An 18,920-nucleotide genomic window follows, 5' to 3' on the forward strand; every position below is an offset into this window, starting at 1 on the left:
TTCATTGGGATAGGACTGGCAGAAATAGGAATTTTGAAATTATCTTATTATGCTGGGAATAATCTAAAAAATTCATTTAGTATTTATGCCTGATTTTTTAAATTGAACACAGTGCAGTGTTGTTGTTTTTTTTTTATAAAAAGGTCTAAATTGTGCATTTTATTTAGTTTTAATTCTAAATGAATCTAAATTTCTTACTCTAAAATTGATGTGTTGGGCGCTTCTGTTTCCTCAAGGTTTCAGCATCAGTACTTGCCAACAAAGGCAGAGGATTTTTTGTTTTTTGTTTATTCCCTTTGAATTCATAATGCTCATAGAAGAATGCTTATGGACTGTGGAGCCACCGGCTACGTTGTTTGTAGATATACATCTGTGAAGTAGCATGTATTCTGGGCTCTTTTTAAAGCCAAACTCTTTCTGTTTCCCTCTTTCCTTTTTATTTCCCAAATCACTAAACATGCTGTCTGTTCCTGTGGCTGTGACCTATCCTCACCAACTCTTTTTGACCCCCACAAATCTGGCTTCAGTCATCTCCACTGATTGAAACTGCTCTAACCAATGTGTCTAACAGCCTCTTCTATGCTAAGGGTGAGTTCACTGGAGGGCATTTATCACAACCTAACTAAAGGGAGCATTCACCATTCTCCTCCTAATTATTGCATCCTAACTTCCACCCCACCTCAGAAGGTGGACATTATTGTGCAATGATGATGGATGGTGGTGTGACAACTTTGCTCATGACAAAAATAGAGAGCATAGTCCGATAGACTCCAGTCACCTGTTGCCAGTGGTGCGGTTCCTTTGCGAAATAGCTTCCCTTGTCACAGCTGCAGGACGCGTCACTCACACTGAAGAATTGTGGACACACACTTTGCCTGTGGTTATCTCACGCTCACATCTCAAAATAATCACTACTTTTCTATCCTAAATGTTTGCTATGTATCACACCTGTGTCTTTCTGCTTTGCTTCTGACGGGGCCAATTTTATGCTCATCATATAAATGACATAAAATTGAGACTCTGCAAATTAGTTGGAGCCCCTGGTGCTTTATAGAAGAGCCCCTGGTTCTAAGCAGTTTTGACTTTCACTGGCCCACAAAACTCCTTTTATGAGATCATAAATTGAGACTTTAAAAAAATAAAATAAAGTGAAGATTCATCTTGGGGGGCATCTTTCTGTAGACATATCAGAATGGAGAGATTGAGAGCAGGATAGGTGCGGACCTGGGGTTGTAGCCGGTGCCATCACAGCTGATGGTAAGACTTGTATCCTCAGAAAGGGGAAAGAAGCCATTTCCCCTCACTCCTGCTGCTCTCTGGTTCTCTTCTTTCTCTGGAGGGTCTTTCAGCCCTTGAGCAGATTTAGGGGGAAGTGAATTGGTGAAAATGGCTTCCCTCCCTGTTCCATGGGCTGCAGCCTTACCAGCATCTGAGTGACACTGACGGATGCAACCTATACAAATGAATATCATTTATTAATGGATTCACGTGATCAAGCTGGATATTGTGTTGGAATTCCTAAGGCTCATTCACATGGAATTTTAATGTGGATTTGAAACTACTTGTGTGCCAATTTTTTTGGTAGTCCTCCACGTAGATTTATTTTGTAAAATTTATTAACCGTTTTAAATTTGTGAAGCACATTTGCCTTTTATCTTAATCTTTAATACGGAGGATTTGTGCAAGAGCAATATTGTCTGAATCTCCATACTAAATTTAAATCAAATATAAACAGGAATCACCATCTGAAATATGTCAACATGAATTGGTGAGTGAAGGGAGATGGGATGTGGAGGTAACCAGGGGAAGGGCTAACCTAAGGAAACAAAAGGAAGGAAGAATCACGGGAGCATACAGCACTGTCTGAACGGTGTGAAATCTACCAGAAAGTTGACTGCTGTGTATTTGAGTGGGTAGGAGGGGAGAATCTTTTTTGCAGCTTCCCCCAAGGTGTGAAATACAAAATGCTTCATTTTGTGAAATAAATGAAATATGCTGGTAACATCTTTTAAAAAGTTGTAAAAAAAAGTAAAAGGTAAAGGACCCCTGGATGGTTAAGTCCAGTCAAAGGCAACTATAGGGTGCGGCGCTCATCTCGCTTTTCAGGCTGAGGAAGCCGGCATTTGTCCGCAGACAGCTTTCCCAGTCATGTGACCAGCCCAGCATGACTAAACTGCTTCTAGTGCAATGGGACCCAGTGACAAGTGCCAGAGTGCATGGAAAAGCCATTTACCTTCCTGCTGCAGCGGTACCTATTTATCTGCTTGCACTGGTGTGCTTTCGAACTGCTAGGTTGGCAGAAGCTGGGGCAGATCAATGGGAGCTCACACCGTCGCACGGATTCGAACCGCTGACCTTCCAATTGGCAAGCCCAAACAGCTCAGTGGTTTAGACCACAGTGCCACCTTAAAAATGTAGTAAAGACACATCTACACACATGCCCAGTTTTGGGGGAAAATGGTAAAGGAGGTGGGTGGGTATGTAATAATTGAGGTGGGGGAGGGACATGCATATGCCACATTTTCATCCCATCAAGTAATACCCACTAGTGCAGATGGGAAGCATTGGTTAGGAATCAGAGACAGAAAAGTCGGTGGATATACTTGCACCATAGCACTCATGGAAAAATTGGATCTGAGCTACTTCATTGTTTGAGTTAACACCGTCATATGAATACAGCTCCAGTGGATGATTGGAATACAGAATTGACACAGAACAGTTTAATCAGTAACTAAAACGCCTTCTGCATTGTGCTACATGTATTAATACTACAGTGTTGCAGGGAGCTACAGGTGATGGAAGTATCAGGAGCAAAGGTTTGAGTGATAGCGGCCGAAATTTGAACAAACATTTGAAGTAGCGTGCCTGTGATGGTGGCAAAGAGATCTTGCCTCACCTCATTGGCATATGCATCTTTCTGTCCAACCATACTGCATTCAACCTGACCATGATAATAAAATTTAACGTATGATAGCTCACTGTGACAAAATTGCTATGCATCTGCTGCATTTTGGACACCACATTAAGTGTTGTTCTGACAGGTGTCGACAGCCTCCATCACTGAACCATTCTAGTTGATTTCAACTTAGAGTTGAAGAGTTCTTGCAAATATCCACATCTCCACATCGCTTTGTAATCAACTTTGCTCAACTAGCTAATTTGGTTGAGGGTGAGAGCATTGCCTCTCTTAAGGAAAAAATTTGAAGAATGCAATTGCCAGACCTTTACTGAAAATAGCTACTTTTAGATCCATTGGATCTGAATAATCAGTACTTTTTCGATCAAGATGATCAAGTGACTAATAGAGATGCAACTGAAGAAGCCGCTGGATTAAACTAATTATCTAGAGTCAAACGAGCCTGGCTTCAAGGCTGTTTCTAGAACAAAAATAGCATTGTTGTCCTGGAGGTTGATCTCTAATGGAAGAAAAACAGAGGGAATGTGAACCTCACAGGAACTCATCTTGTCTGTACCTCTATGATCAGTAGAAGATGTCTTGCTCCATCCATTGAATTCATGGAAATGAGAAGCAGATATATTACCTCTCTTTATAACTTCTTCCGTTTATGTTCTTTCCCCCATCCCTTCTCTGTCCTCAACTTTCAGAAATTAGTGAAATCTTAAACTTGGGAAAGTAGGGTAGATGATTTTTTAAACTGTCTGCACTGTGGCTTTCACTGCTTTATCATTCTGACGACTGTTTAAAACTAATTGGTATATCCTATTTATTTATCTGCTTGTTTTCAAACTTTCTGTAAAACCTCGCCAGAATTCTTTTGTGGGTATGTGCTAGAAAACAAAATTGATTAAATAAATAAGTAGGTGATGTATAAAAAATATCAATAAAGTTGCTTCCTTAGGAACTGCGGTCCGTGATACGTGTTTCAGTATAAACTATTTACCAATGCTTCATATATTAACCAGTTCACTCATTTGGGATAGCATAGTTCTTCTAAAACAAAAACTATTTGTTTAGATGGTAATGATAAACTAGAGAATGCATAGAAGATAGAAATGCAGTCTGTGTAAAACAGGAGTGGTTAAGTGTCCCCCTCTTGTTCTTGTTGTTGTTGTTTAGTCGTGTCCGACTCTTCGTGACCCCATGGACCAGAGCACGCCAGGCACTCCTGTCTTCCACTTCCTCCTGCAGTTTGGTCAAACTCATGCTGGTAGCTTCGAGAACACTATCCAACCATCTCGTCCTCTGTCGTCCCCTTCTCCTTGTGCCCTCCATCTTTCCCAACATCAGGGTCTTTTCCAGGGAGTCTTCTCTTCTCATGAGGAGGCCAAAGTATTGGAGCCTCAGTTTCAGGAGCTGTCCTTCCAGTGAGCACTCAGGGCTGATTTCCTTAAGAATGGATAGGTTTGTTCTTCTTGCAGTCCATGGGACTCTCAAGAGTCTCCTCCAGCACCATAATTCAAAAGCATCAATTCTTCGGCGATCAGCCTTCTTTATGGTCCTGTCCCCCTCTAGATGGTGCTGAATGACAACTCCCATCATCCTCAGCGAGCATGGCCAGTGGTCAGGGTGGATGTGACTTATGTGGCCCTCCAGATGTTGCTGAACGACACTATTCACCTTTGGTGTAAAATTAGATTTGACAATTTATCTAAAATAACCTATCTTTCATAGAATTGCAGAGTGCTGATACTATATGCAGATAAGCACTGGGAATATGATAAACGTTCAGCTATCTGTACATTTTACTGTCAGTCTGACATTGGTTGAAGTCAAAACCTTGTGCCATTTTATGTTTTTCTGGCAAGGATAGTTCCATTTGATGCCTTTAATTTAATACATCCTGTGGTTAACCATTAAGGAATTAGTCTCAGTCAACTGAATTAAATGCTTTCTTCATTATATAGCTTCTGTAGGTGTAAAGTGGCTGACGTTGGCTGTCTAGTTGAAATAATTTCAAATGAAGGCCACAAGTGCAGATGGAAATAAATTCATTCTCACTAATAGATATCACCAATGTCACGTTCCAATCAGTCTGCCGAAAAATTATGCAAGAATCATAATGTTTTCATTTAAGGTGCATAATTAGCCTAAATGCTGATTATGCCACTGGGCACTTGGGTTGTGTTTATTTTCTAAAAACAATAATCAAGACCACTAATTGACTATATCAGGAAATGCTACTGGAATACAAAATTAGATGGGCCATTTATCGTGTCAAGTCAGTTTTCTCTTACAAGTTATTGTGATGCTTAACTTATTCATAGCATTCTTCCATTTTATTAGACACCAACATATTTCAATGAGCATTATGTTTTGCAGTAGGGATGGGCAACTGGAGGTGGGCAAATGGCTTCTTACATATATTTCCTTTGGTCCTCATTGTGTGGACCTTCCTGTACAAGTCTTACTGGTTCTACGTTAAGAAGTTGTGTCAACTTTGTATTTATTTAGAGGCAGGCAGAAAGTGAAAAAAGAATTAAATAAAGCTAAAGTTTTTTTTTCCCTTTAAATTGCAGCCATACCCTTTTTATGGTGTCAAATTGTACTTGTCTGCAGGTGTCTGTATATGTGTAGTTAACCAAGGAAAGACTTTTCTTCTTTCTTTTTTAATGTTAGGATAATAGTTTTGGAAAAAAAGGGTTTCTCTTCTAACAAAGCCAAGGCTTTTATCTGCATACTCTATTACTCTGACTATATTTCTTGGGAATTGTGGTGCATAGCATGTTCTTTTTATTTTTGCTAAGTACATTGTGTGGTTTGACAACCTCACACATTGCCTTTTCATTATTCCTTTTCACAGTCTGCTTCGGTATTGTGTGGTAGTTTTTAATGTTTGGTTTAGTGCATTTATCAAATATTTGAGCCTTACTAACGGTTGACAACAATTCTTGATTTCTTTTGGGTTAATAAAATAGAGTTTTATCTTTCTTGGTCCCTTAACATATTTTATGTTTCAACTTTAATCAATAGATTAACTATTGTCATTCTAATAGTTATGGGGGATACTTCCATGGTTAAACAAGAAGACATTGATTAATGCTGTAATTCAGTAAGTCTGTAATTCAGACTTAGAAGAGATATCCCACGAATAAACAACAAACTATATGTGGGCATGCTTCTTTGGTTTGCAATCTCCTTGAGCACTGATTCTTAAATAGAGGATCAGTGAAGGAAAACTATGCCAACCTGATGCAGATGAGAAATGGTGTGAGAAGGGACAAAAATAAATTTAAAAGGTAAAGGTAAAGGTACCCCTGCCCGTACGGGCCAGTCTTGACAGACTCTGGGGTTGTGCGCCCATCTCACTTAAGAGGCCAGGGGCCAGCGCTGTCCGGAGACACTTCCGGGTCACGTGGCCAGCGTGACAACGCTGCTCTGGCGAGCCAGAGCCGCACACGGAAACGCCGTTTACCTTTCCGCTGGTAAGCGGTCCCTATTTATCTACTTGCACCCGGAGGTGCTTTCGAACTGCTAGGTTGGCAGGCGCTGGGACCGAGCAGCGGGAGCGCACCCCGCCGCAGGGATTCGAACCGCCGACCTTTCGATCGGCAAGTCCTAGGCGCTGAGGCTTTAACCCACAGCGCCACCTGCGTCCCCAAAAATAAATTTAGCTTTAGCTTAATGGTTCTCAAACTCTCCCTGCCCCTATGGACCACCTGAAAAATGCCGGCCAGTTTTCATTCAATGCTGGTGTTGTATAGCCAGTATTGTATTATGAAAATTGCTGCCCAGGGCCCTGTTAGCCTTTTTCATAAAGTTGGTCCTAGTCAAAGAGTTTCTGTCTCTGTCTTTTCTTTTTTGGGTGGGGGGGAGGCAGAGTAGAGATAATATTGGGAACCACTTGCATGGTACCTTACTTGTTTGAGAACTGCTTCTAAGTCACGTGTTATCATCTCTTACTGCTGTTTATAAATTACCACTGTGCTTATTTTATTTATTTGCGTTAAATTGTCAGACTGTACCTCTTGTATTTCATGACCATTTGGCCTCCACTATTTGCATTTTTCCCCTTTATACTTTTTCTCTTATCTCCTCTAATCTGTTTGCCTGCAGAGGAAAATACTGATAAAGTTAACTTTTACCACAATAAATCTGCTAGCCTTTAAGATGTCACAAGTCTCTTGTTTCATGCTGCAACTGTAATGACATCCCTCTGGAAGTCGCCTAATACAGTACCTAAAACGTGGGCTAGAGTTTTCACTGTTATTTTTTGAAAATTTGAGTATGGTTGCTGTATATTTAAGTATTGGGTATAGCAATTAATAAGAAATCAGTAATTACAGAGATTTTAGATTGTAGTGTTCGGATAAGAATCAACCTTTCTTTCAGCACTTAGATTTGGAAGAATTTTTTTTTGTTTTTGGTCATAAGCACAAATGTTAAATTAAAACTGTGCACATTTCTAGCTTTCATGACTAATTCCCCGCCCAAGGCTTTGAGCTGCATTAATCCATTTTTTCAATGAAAATGTCTGTCATTATTTGCTTAGTTAGTAAGACAATTGTTTGAACTAATTTTATTGTTCATTTTCAGACATAGGTTCTAGTTAAGACACTGTGTTCTGTGCTGAAACATTTCTGAAGTCTAGTAATATTTTGGAGGCCTTTGTTATTTGCTATGAGTATACAGTAATTGAGAAGAAAATAAATTTTAGTTAGCGCTCAGCCAGAAATCACATCTGTGGTGTTGAACGTGAATGGTTAATTCACTCTGTTCCCAACCTTCCCATAGCATTTCCACAGCTTATTGCTGACTTATCCTCCTTTGAGGGTTAGTTGTGTATATGATGGCTTATGTTGCAGTTTTGCTATCAGTGGACCATGCTGTATTATGTGTCATGTTCTTTGTATTTTTTATTTTTAAAAGGATATTCTGACCCTGTCAGTAGTCAGTACAGTGGTACCTCTGGTTACATACGCTTCAGGTTACATGCGCTTCAGGTTACAGACTCTGCTAACCCAGAAATAGTACCTCGGGTTAAGAACTTTGCTTCAGGATGAGAACAGAAATTGTGCTGTGGCAGCGTGGCAGCAGTGGGAGGCCCCATTAGCTAAAGTGGTGTTTCAGGTTAAGAACAGTTAAGAACGGACCTCCGGAACGAATTAAGTACGTAACCACAGGTACCACTGTATATGTTTCTGTAGACCCAGGAGTGGACATTGCTCAAATCCATCAGGGATGGGGCCAGAGACAAAGGTCAGTGAGGCCACCCCTTTTCTTTCTCACTTTCTGCCATGCTTTTCTCTCTCTCTTCTACCCCCATTTCTCCATTTCCCCACTCCTTGCCTTGCCACCTTCCAAAATTTGACTGGGGACCTTTGCTACGGACCTTTGCTATAGTTCTTCTATGAGAACATTGTATTTCACTTACCAGTGCACAGTCCAAGCTTTTTTTTAAAAAAAAAAACCCACTTGTACAACTATGTATACATGATAGTAGTCAAAACCACAAATTGTGTTACTATAACAAAAATGTTTCTCTTGGGCTTTCCATTTTTTAAGGTTTACATAAAAGCATTTAGGAAAGGTTTTGATCTAATCTGTAGGATTAGGTGTTGTGAATTTTCTGGAATATGTGATTGCAGTAGTTCTGTTTAGCCCAAGTCTAAAACTATTTATTTCAGTTGCCTGTTTTCTGGCATACCTTTTCATTTATTAATTTTGTATGTACCGTAGGTTGAACTTCAGTTTCAGTTAAACCGCTTACCCCTCTGTGAAATGCATTATGCCTTGGACAGGATCAAGGACAACGGTATTCTCTTTCCAGATGTCAGCATGACGCCCACGATACCTTGGAGCCCCAACAGGTACAAAAATGCAAACAGTTTCATACCAGTCTCTGGTATATTTAAATTATATTGCATTATTTGTAGCAGGTGCCTCAGACATGCATCTACACTAGAAATACCTCTTCCGTAGGGTGCAGGAACAGGTCATGAAGTGATATAAGCAGGAAAGCAAACTTACCTTAGAAACCTTAGAAACAGGAAACTTTCTTTGTTCTCTCTAATATCAAAAGTCAGTTGTAATGAATTGCATTCTTATGGCAGAAGCAGCTTACCTTTGTCATTTATCCTGAATGTTAGCAGAGTGTGTAAACGGTATAATAATGTGGGGTTGATGTGATTTTTGTTTCAGGCATGTCTTTGAGTAGTAATTTCTTTCTAAACCACGATGCTTTGGCGATGCTAAATGTCTGCTTTCTATTGTACAGACAGTGGGATGAGCAGTTGGATCCTAGGCTCAATGCAAAGCAGAAAGAGGCTGTTCTGGCTATCACAACACCACTCTCAATACAGTTGCCTCCTGTTCTTATCATCGGTCCCTATGGGACAGGCAAAACCTTCACTTTGGCTCAGGCAGTCAAGCACATACTCCAACAGCAGGATACTAGGTGAGGTGGCCCGCTATATAGATATTTAATTGGAATGCAAATGCCAAACTTTAAGAGGAAGTTTAATAGTATAGAATCTCCATCCAGCTTAAAAACCCCCCATCCATCATTGTTTTGTATATATATGTATATATATATTCAGGAAAGAACTCAACAGTAAAAAGTGTAGTCTCCCCTTAGAAGAATGAATTAAAATTGGAACAAATGCACTGCCATATATTTAGAAAGGTGTGCACTGTGTAGAATTTAATAGCTATCTTTATTTTAAAGCTACATTAGGATTGTGTACAATGTTTTTTTATAAAAAAACCTATGTTGAAAGTTTAAATCTTCCCACAGAAATTAGTTAGAAGCATCATTAAGCCATAAAGTTTGCAGACTAATTTCACTGAAAGAAATGTGTGAGGAAGATGGCCACTATTTTTTTTTGTATTGCTTTTGAATGATTTTCTGTTTCTTCATTGCTTTTTTATTTGCACCATTTATTCCAGCAGGATTCTCATTTGCACCCATTCTAATAGTGCTGCTGATCTCTACATAAAGGATTATTTACATCCATATGTAGAAGCAGGCAATCCCCAGGCGAGACCTCTCAGGTATTTTTTTAAGGCTTATTACGTATCTGTACAATATCTTAAGAAAAGGTGTCTATTCGAAATAGTTTTGAAAAACCTCAATGCTTTTAAGTTTATTGGCATTTAAAAACAATGTTGCCTAACTTTGATACAGTAACTAAAATGCAAATTGGAGCAAAGTCAACATGTTTTTGTTTCGTCCATTAAAGATAAAGACATCCTTTTTTAAGCTTTACATATGTGGATATATGTGCTTTTCTAACTGAACAAATTTTGATATGGTCTTCTAAAAAGCTACTAAGGTGTAGTTTTAAGGCGTAATGTTAAAGAAAATTAGGTACTAATTGGATTTGGGTTGGGGGTTAATGGTGTTTTTAAAATCAGAGCAACATTTCGAGCAAATGGCTGAGAGAAGAAGCAACATTTTTTTAAACATCATACAAAATTAGTTCAGTATCAAGCCGTTTGTGTATTAAATGAACTTGTCATAGATATTAGGAGAATGAGCAGAAGAAAAATCACACAAGATAATTTTATTCCTTCCCGTGGAGTCAAAAATGACCCCTTGGAAGACTTTGTGTATATTTGTATCTGGAATACCTAGAAATTTGCTTAAGACTAGATTCAATTTAAGCCGAGAGTTCATTTAGGCTGCAAATCTTGCTATTAAAATGTGATTGACCTCTGCATGTAGTCAGGGCAATAGTCTGTCATGGAAGGAAGCTTTCTGCAAGCAAATGCTTCGTATATAAATTTAGACAAAATTTCATCTGAAATGACAACATTGCTCTAGTCCTGTTGCTACCTTAATAGCAGCCCTAGGCTTCTGGCACACATTTTCCTCTCCTGCTTTGACACTACCTTGGAATTACAATGCCTATCTTCCTCTACAACTTCATAGGAAAGTAGAGGGGGCAGAGCTGTCTTGAGACTTCAAATCTAAACCCTTCCCAAGAGCAGGAATCCCACTTAGTGATCCTTATCAAACAATTGGATACGTTTAGATAATACAGCTGAAAATTGACATTCTGACTGCTCCATAGGTGGGGAGTACTTTAGAAAAAGAAATCTTGGCATCTTCTCCCTCTGCATCAAGAATGGGGATTGAACAGAGCACATGTGCCAAGAATTGGATTTTTATAGCAAGATGTTGATCTACATACATTCCTAAAGATAACCCTGGGGAAACCTGTTTTGTTCGTACTCAGCTGAACTGGGGGGCTAGATGAGCAGTTTCATGAAGTTCCATTGGCTAGTCACTCTTTAGATTCTTTTTTTATTTCCTCTTTAGCATTTGGTTTGGCTCATTTGTTTGTGCAAATTCATGCTGTTCGATGCACGCCTGCTCTCTGTGAGAGTCCAGAGCTCCGTCGGAGAGCACATGTTTCCGTATGCAGGTGGTCACAGGTTCAGTTTCTGACATTTCTAGTTCAAGTGATCTCCTATAGCAGAACTAGAAATACCTGAGACTTGAAAGAAACAGCACTGGGCAAGATAGGCCAATGGTCCAGTGAAACTTCATGTACGCTGCTTGTGCCACACTGTGCTTTTTCTAATAGAGATACACCTAGAGATCCATTTTGCAATCAGTCTAACCACCTCATGTTACAATCAGTTTCTCCTTTCTCTTCCACCCTGTCAACTCCAAAAGCCTCCTAGCTCAATGTTCTGTTCTCCATTACTCTCTCTGATCACTTAGGCTTCTAGGCACCCAAGGCGTGTGGCCCTTTGTTGAGAATCATAGACTCCTTTGTTGCACATCATGGCCCACCATGTCTCCAGAGCATAATTAACCATATCTCAGGACCAATAAGCTCCCCCTCAATTCGAAACACACAGGAGTTGCTGGATTTGGAATATCCAGCCAATTGTCCCTGTTAATCAGTGATCCACCAAGTGTGTGACAGCTGCTTTTGAATGTTCATAATCCCATGTTGGAAGGATGATAGATTTGAATCTGTGTCACCCCAGTTTTAGTCCTTGAACCTACTGGTTCTCTGGATTCTTCTGGGTCTGGTTTAATCACCTCTCCTATAAGAACATTTGCCTGCTCTTTTGTGGGTGATCATCAGATACCCTGGCTTGTAGTATGTCAGTTATCTTAGTTGAAGGTGGCTGTGGGCATTATTGGACCTAGTTATTCTGTATATAGAGTGCATCCTTCAATGAAAAAATAGGTGGAAGTGAGAAATGTAAGTGGCAAGAGAAGGTGAGGAGGGAGAAAGTGCACATGAGCAGAAGAACAGGTGTAGAAAGGAGTGAACTAACTAAGCAAGGAGCAGAAGGAGGAGGTGAATGGAGGTGGAGGAAGTAAAGTGGGCTTGAGGGATGGAAGAAGGAGAAGTGAATGAAGGAGCAAAAGGTGGAGTAGATGAGGAGAAACTAGACAGGGGATGGCTGACAACACTGCTTCTGACTGAATCAAATAAAAATTGCTGTGCATTTAAGTGTAGAACACTGCAATCATACACATGTCCATTCAGAAATAACACTCATTAGTTTAGTGGATCTTACTGTCAGGTAAGTGGGAATTGGATTGAAGCTAAAGAGTAGCAGGTTACTATTTTAAGGTCACGTAAACAAGCCAATTATTTTCTGTTTACAGTACTTCAAAACATGTTGATAAATTACAGCCAAAGGGATTACCCATTTGTATTTGAAAAACAGATTTATTAGAGGATTGTGGTATCGGCATGCTAAGAGAATGGAGTTGAAGCATTTTTCAGTATACAGTCAGTTGTATGACATGATACACCAAAGCACTCAACTGATTTTACACACACACACACACACACACACACACACACAGGCACATGTGAAAAAATAAGAAAGTTATGGCTGTTTTACTCTTGAAAAAATTACTTTGTTTCCTCCAAAACAATTTTTTGGGCAAAAATTAAGATATTTTCTTCTATTACAGGGTGTATTTCAGAAATCGCTGGGTAAAGACTGTTCACCCAGTTGTGCATCAATACTGTTTGATTTCAAGCACACATTCCACCTTTCAGATGCCCCAGAAAGAAGATGTTCTTAAACAACGAGTAGTAGTGGTTACTTTGAATACTTCACAATATTTATGTCAGCTGGATCTTAAACCTGGTGAGGAAATGTACATGAAAAAGTATTTTAGTATTCCTTTCTTTGTGATTTAAAAATCATGTATTTGTTTGTGTGACTTTCTGTGCAAACTGGAGGAAGTGGGAAACTAATGCTGGGCCCATTCTGTTCTGTGTCTCTTATCTGTATAAAGCCAGTGTTTTTGCGGGTACAGGCAATCCTTGTTTTGCACAGGGGTTCTGTTCCGGACCCCCACACGCATCGGTGGAGCATGCGCCCCTTTTTGTGATGTTTCTGTGACATTTTGGGCTACTTCCAGGTTTGGCGCATTGCGCGTATGTGCAATCGTGCATAATTTGGATGTGCCTAAACTGGGAGTTGCCTGTACTCAATGGTATGGAGAGCAAGGACCTCTTTTTATTACTTCATATATGCATGTGACAAAACAGACAAATATAAAGCCCGTTTAACTATTTGCAAAGCTAGTGTGAGTACTTGCATACAACTGTTCACAAGAGATAAAAATGTATGAGGCTTCAATTAAAAAGAATAGTCCACAGTTTTTTTCTTCTGTCTTAGTTAATGAAAGCTCATTGCATAATCATATGCATGATAGAAACTTATACTATTGTACTCATCCCTGTTGTGTGATTTCTCAAAAACTAATAAACAAACAAATGAATGTTTTATGCCTGAACCACATTTTTCTATTGGCAGAGCAAGGTTACCAGATTGGTTGAGTATTGGCACAACATTTTGGTTGAAGGCAGGATGAAAATTTTGGGAAGTAGGCATTTTTCATAATCCAGTTAGTTCCTGCCTTCAGCGAGAGCCAATGCCCAACCAACCTGATGACCTTGTGCTATCAATGAAAAACTACTCTTCAGGTAAGTGCCAACTGTACTTCCTTCACAGGTGGAAGATACTTTCCTTCTACTCTGAAAATGTAATGTACTCTGAAAGTGTGGTGTAGTGGTTAAGAGCAGTAGACTCGTAATCTGGTGAACCGGGTTCGCGTCTTTGCTCCTCCACATGCAGCTGCTGGGTGGCCTTGGGCCAGTCACACTTCTCTGAAGTCTCTCAGCCCCACTCACCTCACAGAGTGTTTGTTGTGGGGGAGGAAGGGAAAGGAGAATGTTAGCCGCTTTGAGACTCCTTCGAGTAGTGATAAGGCAGGATATCAAATCCAAACTCTGGAAAAGTCCTTTGTTGGGCAAGGTGTTTCTGTAAGAAGAGATAACATTATGAGCAGATTGTACCATAGATAAGGATGAATAGTTTATTATAAGAAACATATTCTAACAGGGTCCAGGAAATCCTCATGGATAAAATCTGCCAGAAGATCACTCTTGATTGTTTAAAGCAGTGTTTCCAAAACTTGAGGCTCCAGCTGTTTTTGGACTACAACTCCCATCATCCTTAGCTAGCAAGACCAGAGGCTAGGGATGATGGGAATTGTAGCCCGAAAACAGTTGGAGACCCAAGTTTGGGAAACACTGGTCTAAATTATTCTACCTCTTTACCTTTGATCTCAACTTTGGTGGGATAGATTTGGAGGAGATTTCTGTTTACTGAGAATAACTTGCCGAAATCAGCCATCTTACAAGATACATCAATTGTGTTGATTAGGTTTCAGTCTGTTCACAGTCCTGAATCTAAATGTTTTGATAGTATTAGCACCATTTTTATCACTTGCTACTTAACATTTTGTCTGTTTCTGTTTTATAGGGTTTTTTACACATATTCTGTTAGATGAAGCTGCACAGGCAATGGAGTGCGAGACTATCATGCCTCTAGCATTAGCAAGTAAAAATACAAGAATTGTCTTGGCTGGAGACCATATGCAAGTAAGACACTGTATTCTTGAACTTACCTCATATAAATCTTTTCTTCAGGGAAATCAAAATTACCAACAAAGTATATTTGCAGATTACAAAGCAGCTCTTGCATCAAACACTCCAACAGGTAGTGTGGTGCGATAAATTAAAGTATTTGTCTTAAAGTCTCAGTTTTAAATCTTACATTGGCCATGAATTTACTGGTTGGCCTTCGGCAAGCCACTTCCTTTTAGTCTTAGCAACTCTCTATGTTGTTGTTGTTGTTTAGTCGTTTAGTCGTGTCCGACTCTTCGTGACCTCATGGACCAGAGCACGCCAGGCACTTCTGTCTTCCACTGCCTCCCGCAGTTTGGTCAAAGCAACTCTCTATACTAAAATGTAAAAATACTTGTCAGACTCTAACACTGAGCTCTTGAGATGGGGAGTAGGACTTCTCAATTGTACATATGTCCCTTTACAAACCAACTGTTGACAACGGTTGAAGTTTTTCTGTTGTAAAAAGGCGACAGGATGAGAAAAATTATCAAAGTTGATACGGTGTCAGACTCGAAAGAAGCAATATTTATCGCTTGCTTTTCACCGATAAGGAAACAAAACCCTTGACAGGGGGAGAGATGCTAGAATAGGAAGAGGAGTGGACCAAAGAAGTGAACTGAAAGTAAATGGAAGGTTTCAGACATCAAGCATGAATCAATCAAAGAGGAGAAAAGAATGATCTTTAGCAGAGAATGAAGCAAGAAAGCATACACCTGTGCTTGTTAGGGAGAAGATCAAAATCATGGCTGTGGGTTAGCAAGACAAATAGATTGAAAATAAATGGTGGAAGAAACAATAGCAACAGCAGAATCAGATGGCTGGAAGGAAATAGAAAACGAAAGAAGGGAAATGGAGGAGAACAAATTTTTTAAAAATTGATGAATTAAGGCAGAGTAAGCCGTTTGGAAATAAGCAGTACAGTATAACCAGGGCTTTTTTCTCCTGGCACGCCCTGTTACTCCATACCAACACCCTTTTTTACATCAATGTCATATCAAGGAACAAAGAGAGTTTGAGAGAGAGAAGGGGAAGGGGGAAGTATGCATGTGGGCTGTGAGAGAGAGATGCATTTGGGCAGAAAGAGAGATGTTTGGTTTTGTATATGTGTTGTGTGTTTGAGAGAGGAATGCATCTGTGTCTGTGGTCTGCCTTGTGTATGGTGTGTGTATTGAATGTGCATGTATACAAGCCATTTTATATTATTTCCCTAAAATTGGGAATGTTCCTTGTTGCTAGATAGCAACAGCATCATGTTGTGTGTGTCATCTCCACAATGGGAATCATCAGAACTTAGCTGACTTTCCTCCATTTACTCTGTCAGGATGTGTGAACTAGGAAAAGAAAAACTCTGAGCTGATGAGCTGTGGCATTTTGTGCAGTTAAATACAGCGGTACCTCGGGTTACATACGCTTCAGGTTACATACGCTTCAGGTTACATACTCCGCTAACCCAGAAATAGTACCTCGGGTTAAGAACTTTGCTTCAGGATGAGAACAGAAATCATGCGGTGGCAGCGCAGCGGCAGCGGGAAGCCCCACTAGCTAAAGTGGTGCTTCAGGTTAAGAACAGTTTCAGGTTAAGAATGGACCTCTGGAACGAATTAAGTACATAACCAGAGGTACCACTGTATAAATATATTTCTCTCCTCGTTTAGGAAGAAAGACAAAGTACGTAGGTATCTCATTCATGGTGATTGAACACTTTGCTTGTGACCTTTTTGCAGTTTCAAAAGAGGACCTTAAATAGTTCCGAATAAATTATTATAAGTTTGTTACAAGTTTAGTAAAGAAGTGGGGAGGAAGTACGGGAAGAGGGGAGTGTGGGAAACAGATTTTACAATTTATCGATATATGAGTACTACCACCACTTTTTTTTAACAACAACAGAAAAAAGCATGAAGTGGTAACTCAGAACAAGATTCAGAGTATGATCACTAGTGATGAATCAAAAGGTAGCCCCACCAGTATGCTAAATAGCTATATTAGAAGTGGAACTGACATAAATGTTAAAATTACTCTGAGAGTAGGAAATGAAGAAAGAAGAGATGTTAAGTGCATGTGAATAATAAAAAGAGAGGAAATGGTGGCAAATAGGCAATCACCAGGCAAAGATGAATAGGAAAGAAAGCATGGAGCACAAATCCCACATGAAAAAAATAATGTGAAGATGCGAAAGCTCACATGTGAAAAGGACAAAAGCATAAAATTCTATGGTGTGGTCTTTGAGGGAGACAGAATTGCTAAGCTACTATAAGAGAAATAAAATAGGCAGGAATCACAGAACTGCAGAAGGTTAGCTTAATTTCAATAAAAGTAATATATTTCAGAGGGAAAGAGCAGTCATATCACACGTAGAATAAAAAATTGCAACAGAATCGGAACTGAAAAAGAGGGCAATTGGAAAGGTGAAAATGATTATTAAAGACAGAGAAGGGTCAGAGTAATAGCCCGATGCCGTCGCATAGGATGAGGCTATGTTGTGAGGTTGGCTTCGGTAGAGAACCTCATCTGTGGCAGGAAGCTAGTGGATGCATGATCCTAGTGGCTGCCTGGCCCAGTGGGATGAATCAGCTTCGCTGGCTGGCTTTTGTGGGTTGAGCCTTGGGGCATACCTGGGAGAGAGCGTTCCCTCTCTGGTGTGCTGCTAGATTATAAATAGGAGCCCCCAACATGCCCTCATCTATCCAGTACTTCTCTCTTGGCCACAGGAAATGAGGAAATCAGTTGTTGTTTTAAACAAGGAAGAGTGTGCATGTGCTCAGCTTGTTCCTCTTGTAGCTTTAGGACTGGGCTGCCTTGTCTTGTCATGAAATATATATAGTAACCAAATACAGGCACCCGATTCTCAGGTTTTTAGATTTGGACTGAGACAGGTCTTTGCTTTGGGGCTACGAGAGCTGCAGACATTGATAATCATGTTATTTTGCTGCCTGTGGGTACAGGGAGCAAGCTATGAATAAAGTGTCATCTTAGTTGTTTCCTCACTTTAGTTTAAGACACTTAATGCCATTTCTATGGATTTGCAGTTAGTTTTTCCCTGATCTTTTGCAACACAGCATGAGATCATGTTGTGCACAGACACGATCATTCAGTTATAAAGCTCATAAATAACATTTTCTTTTCGTTCTTTCTCTGATGCAGCTTAGTCCTTTTGTCTACAGTGAGTTTGCCAGAGAGAGAAATCTTCATGTCTCGCTACTTGACCGTCTCTATGAACACTACCCTGCAGAATTTCCTTGCAGGATCTTGCTGTGTGAGAACTATCGCTCCCATGAAGCTATCATCAAGTAGGTGTGAACTTTTTCACTGTATCACACTTTTTGCGTGGCTGATGCAAGTGTCTAATAGAAAACTTTTTTTAAAAAGTCATTTGCCATTGCAGTCTCAAATTGAAAACACTCTTCTAGAACTTCCATTATAATAAAACACTAGTTTTTATGTTAAAATGAACATAAGAACATTATTTTGTGAAGCTTAGAATGACTTATCAGGGCTTCCTTAATTGTGGTTGGTACTACCAAAGCTGCAGCCAAATTTTGAGAAAGTTGACAAAAACCAGTCTAGCTGATGCAGCTAAAGAAAATGCACTAAGCTTCCAAAAAAGTTCAGATTTGGGGGGCCACTAGGTGGCGCATCGGAAGATGGCTGACAATAACATCTCTCCGACCCACACGAGGTAATTTGGAGGCTATGATGGGGGTAATTAGCCTCCTTAACCCCCCCAGGATTATGGGGGGGACGGCCCTTGCCTGCTGTGCCCTATACCACCCCCGAATTTGTGGGGGTGGGGGCACTAGGCACAAAGCCCTCCTGTGGGATTATCGGCACTCCTCGACGCCGTCCCCGATTCGCGCCGCTGGTTGCAATGATCTTTAAAAGAAATAATTTGGACATGATTAATTGCACATACATCAAGGAAAAAGGGGAGTAAATACTGCTGACAGAAGAGATCTCTGATAACAAGACAACAATAAAATACGAGAAGAACGTCAAGATACGGTAATGACTGAGGGGGGAGGGGGGGAAAAACCTGCCTCTACCTTTTTATGTGATTTAAC

At 40.0% G+C, this 18,920-nt stretch overlaps 1 protein-coding gene across 4 annotated transcripts in view; it reads left to right on the top strand.

Moving 5' to 3' along the window:
* Window positions 1–18,920, top strand: part of HELZ (helicase with zinc finger) — a 120,790-nt gene that overhangs the window by 55,878 nt on the left and 45,992 nt on the right. For 3 of the 4 annotated variants that reach the window (XM_079965331.1, XM_079965332.1, XM_079965334.1), the window contains 6 exons: window positions 8,639–8,769; window positions 9,177–9,356; window positions 9,848–9,952; window positions 12,852–13,030; window positions 14,717–14,835; window positions 18,004–18,149. In XM_079965331.1, coding sequence (XP_079821457.1) covers window positions 8,639–8,769; window positions 9,177–9,356; window positions 9,848–9,952; window positions 12,852–13,030; window positions 14,717–14,835; window positions 18,004–18,149 — 860 coding nt within the window. The remainder of the gene's footprint in view (window positions 1–8,638; window positions 8,770–9,176; window positions 9,357–9,847; window positions 9,953–12,851; window positions 13,031–14,716; window positions 14,836–18,003; window positions 18,150–18,920) is intronic. The other variant, XM_079965333.1, reaches the window with a different exon arrangement.

This window comes from Podarcis cretensis (assembly GCF_951804945.1).
Source record: "Podarcis cretensis genome assembly, chromosome: 2".
Lineage (NCBI taxonomy): Eukaryota > Metazoa > Chordata > Lepidosauria > Squamata > Lacertidae > Podarcis > Podarcis cretensis.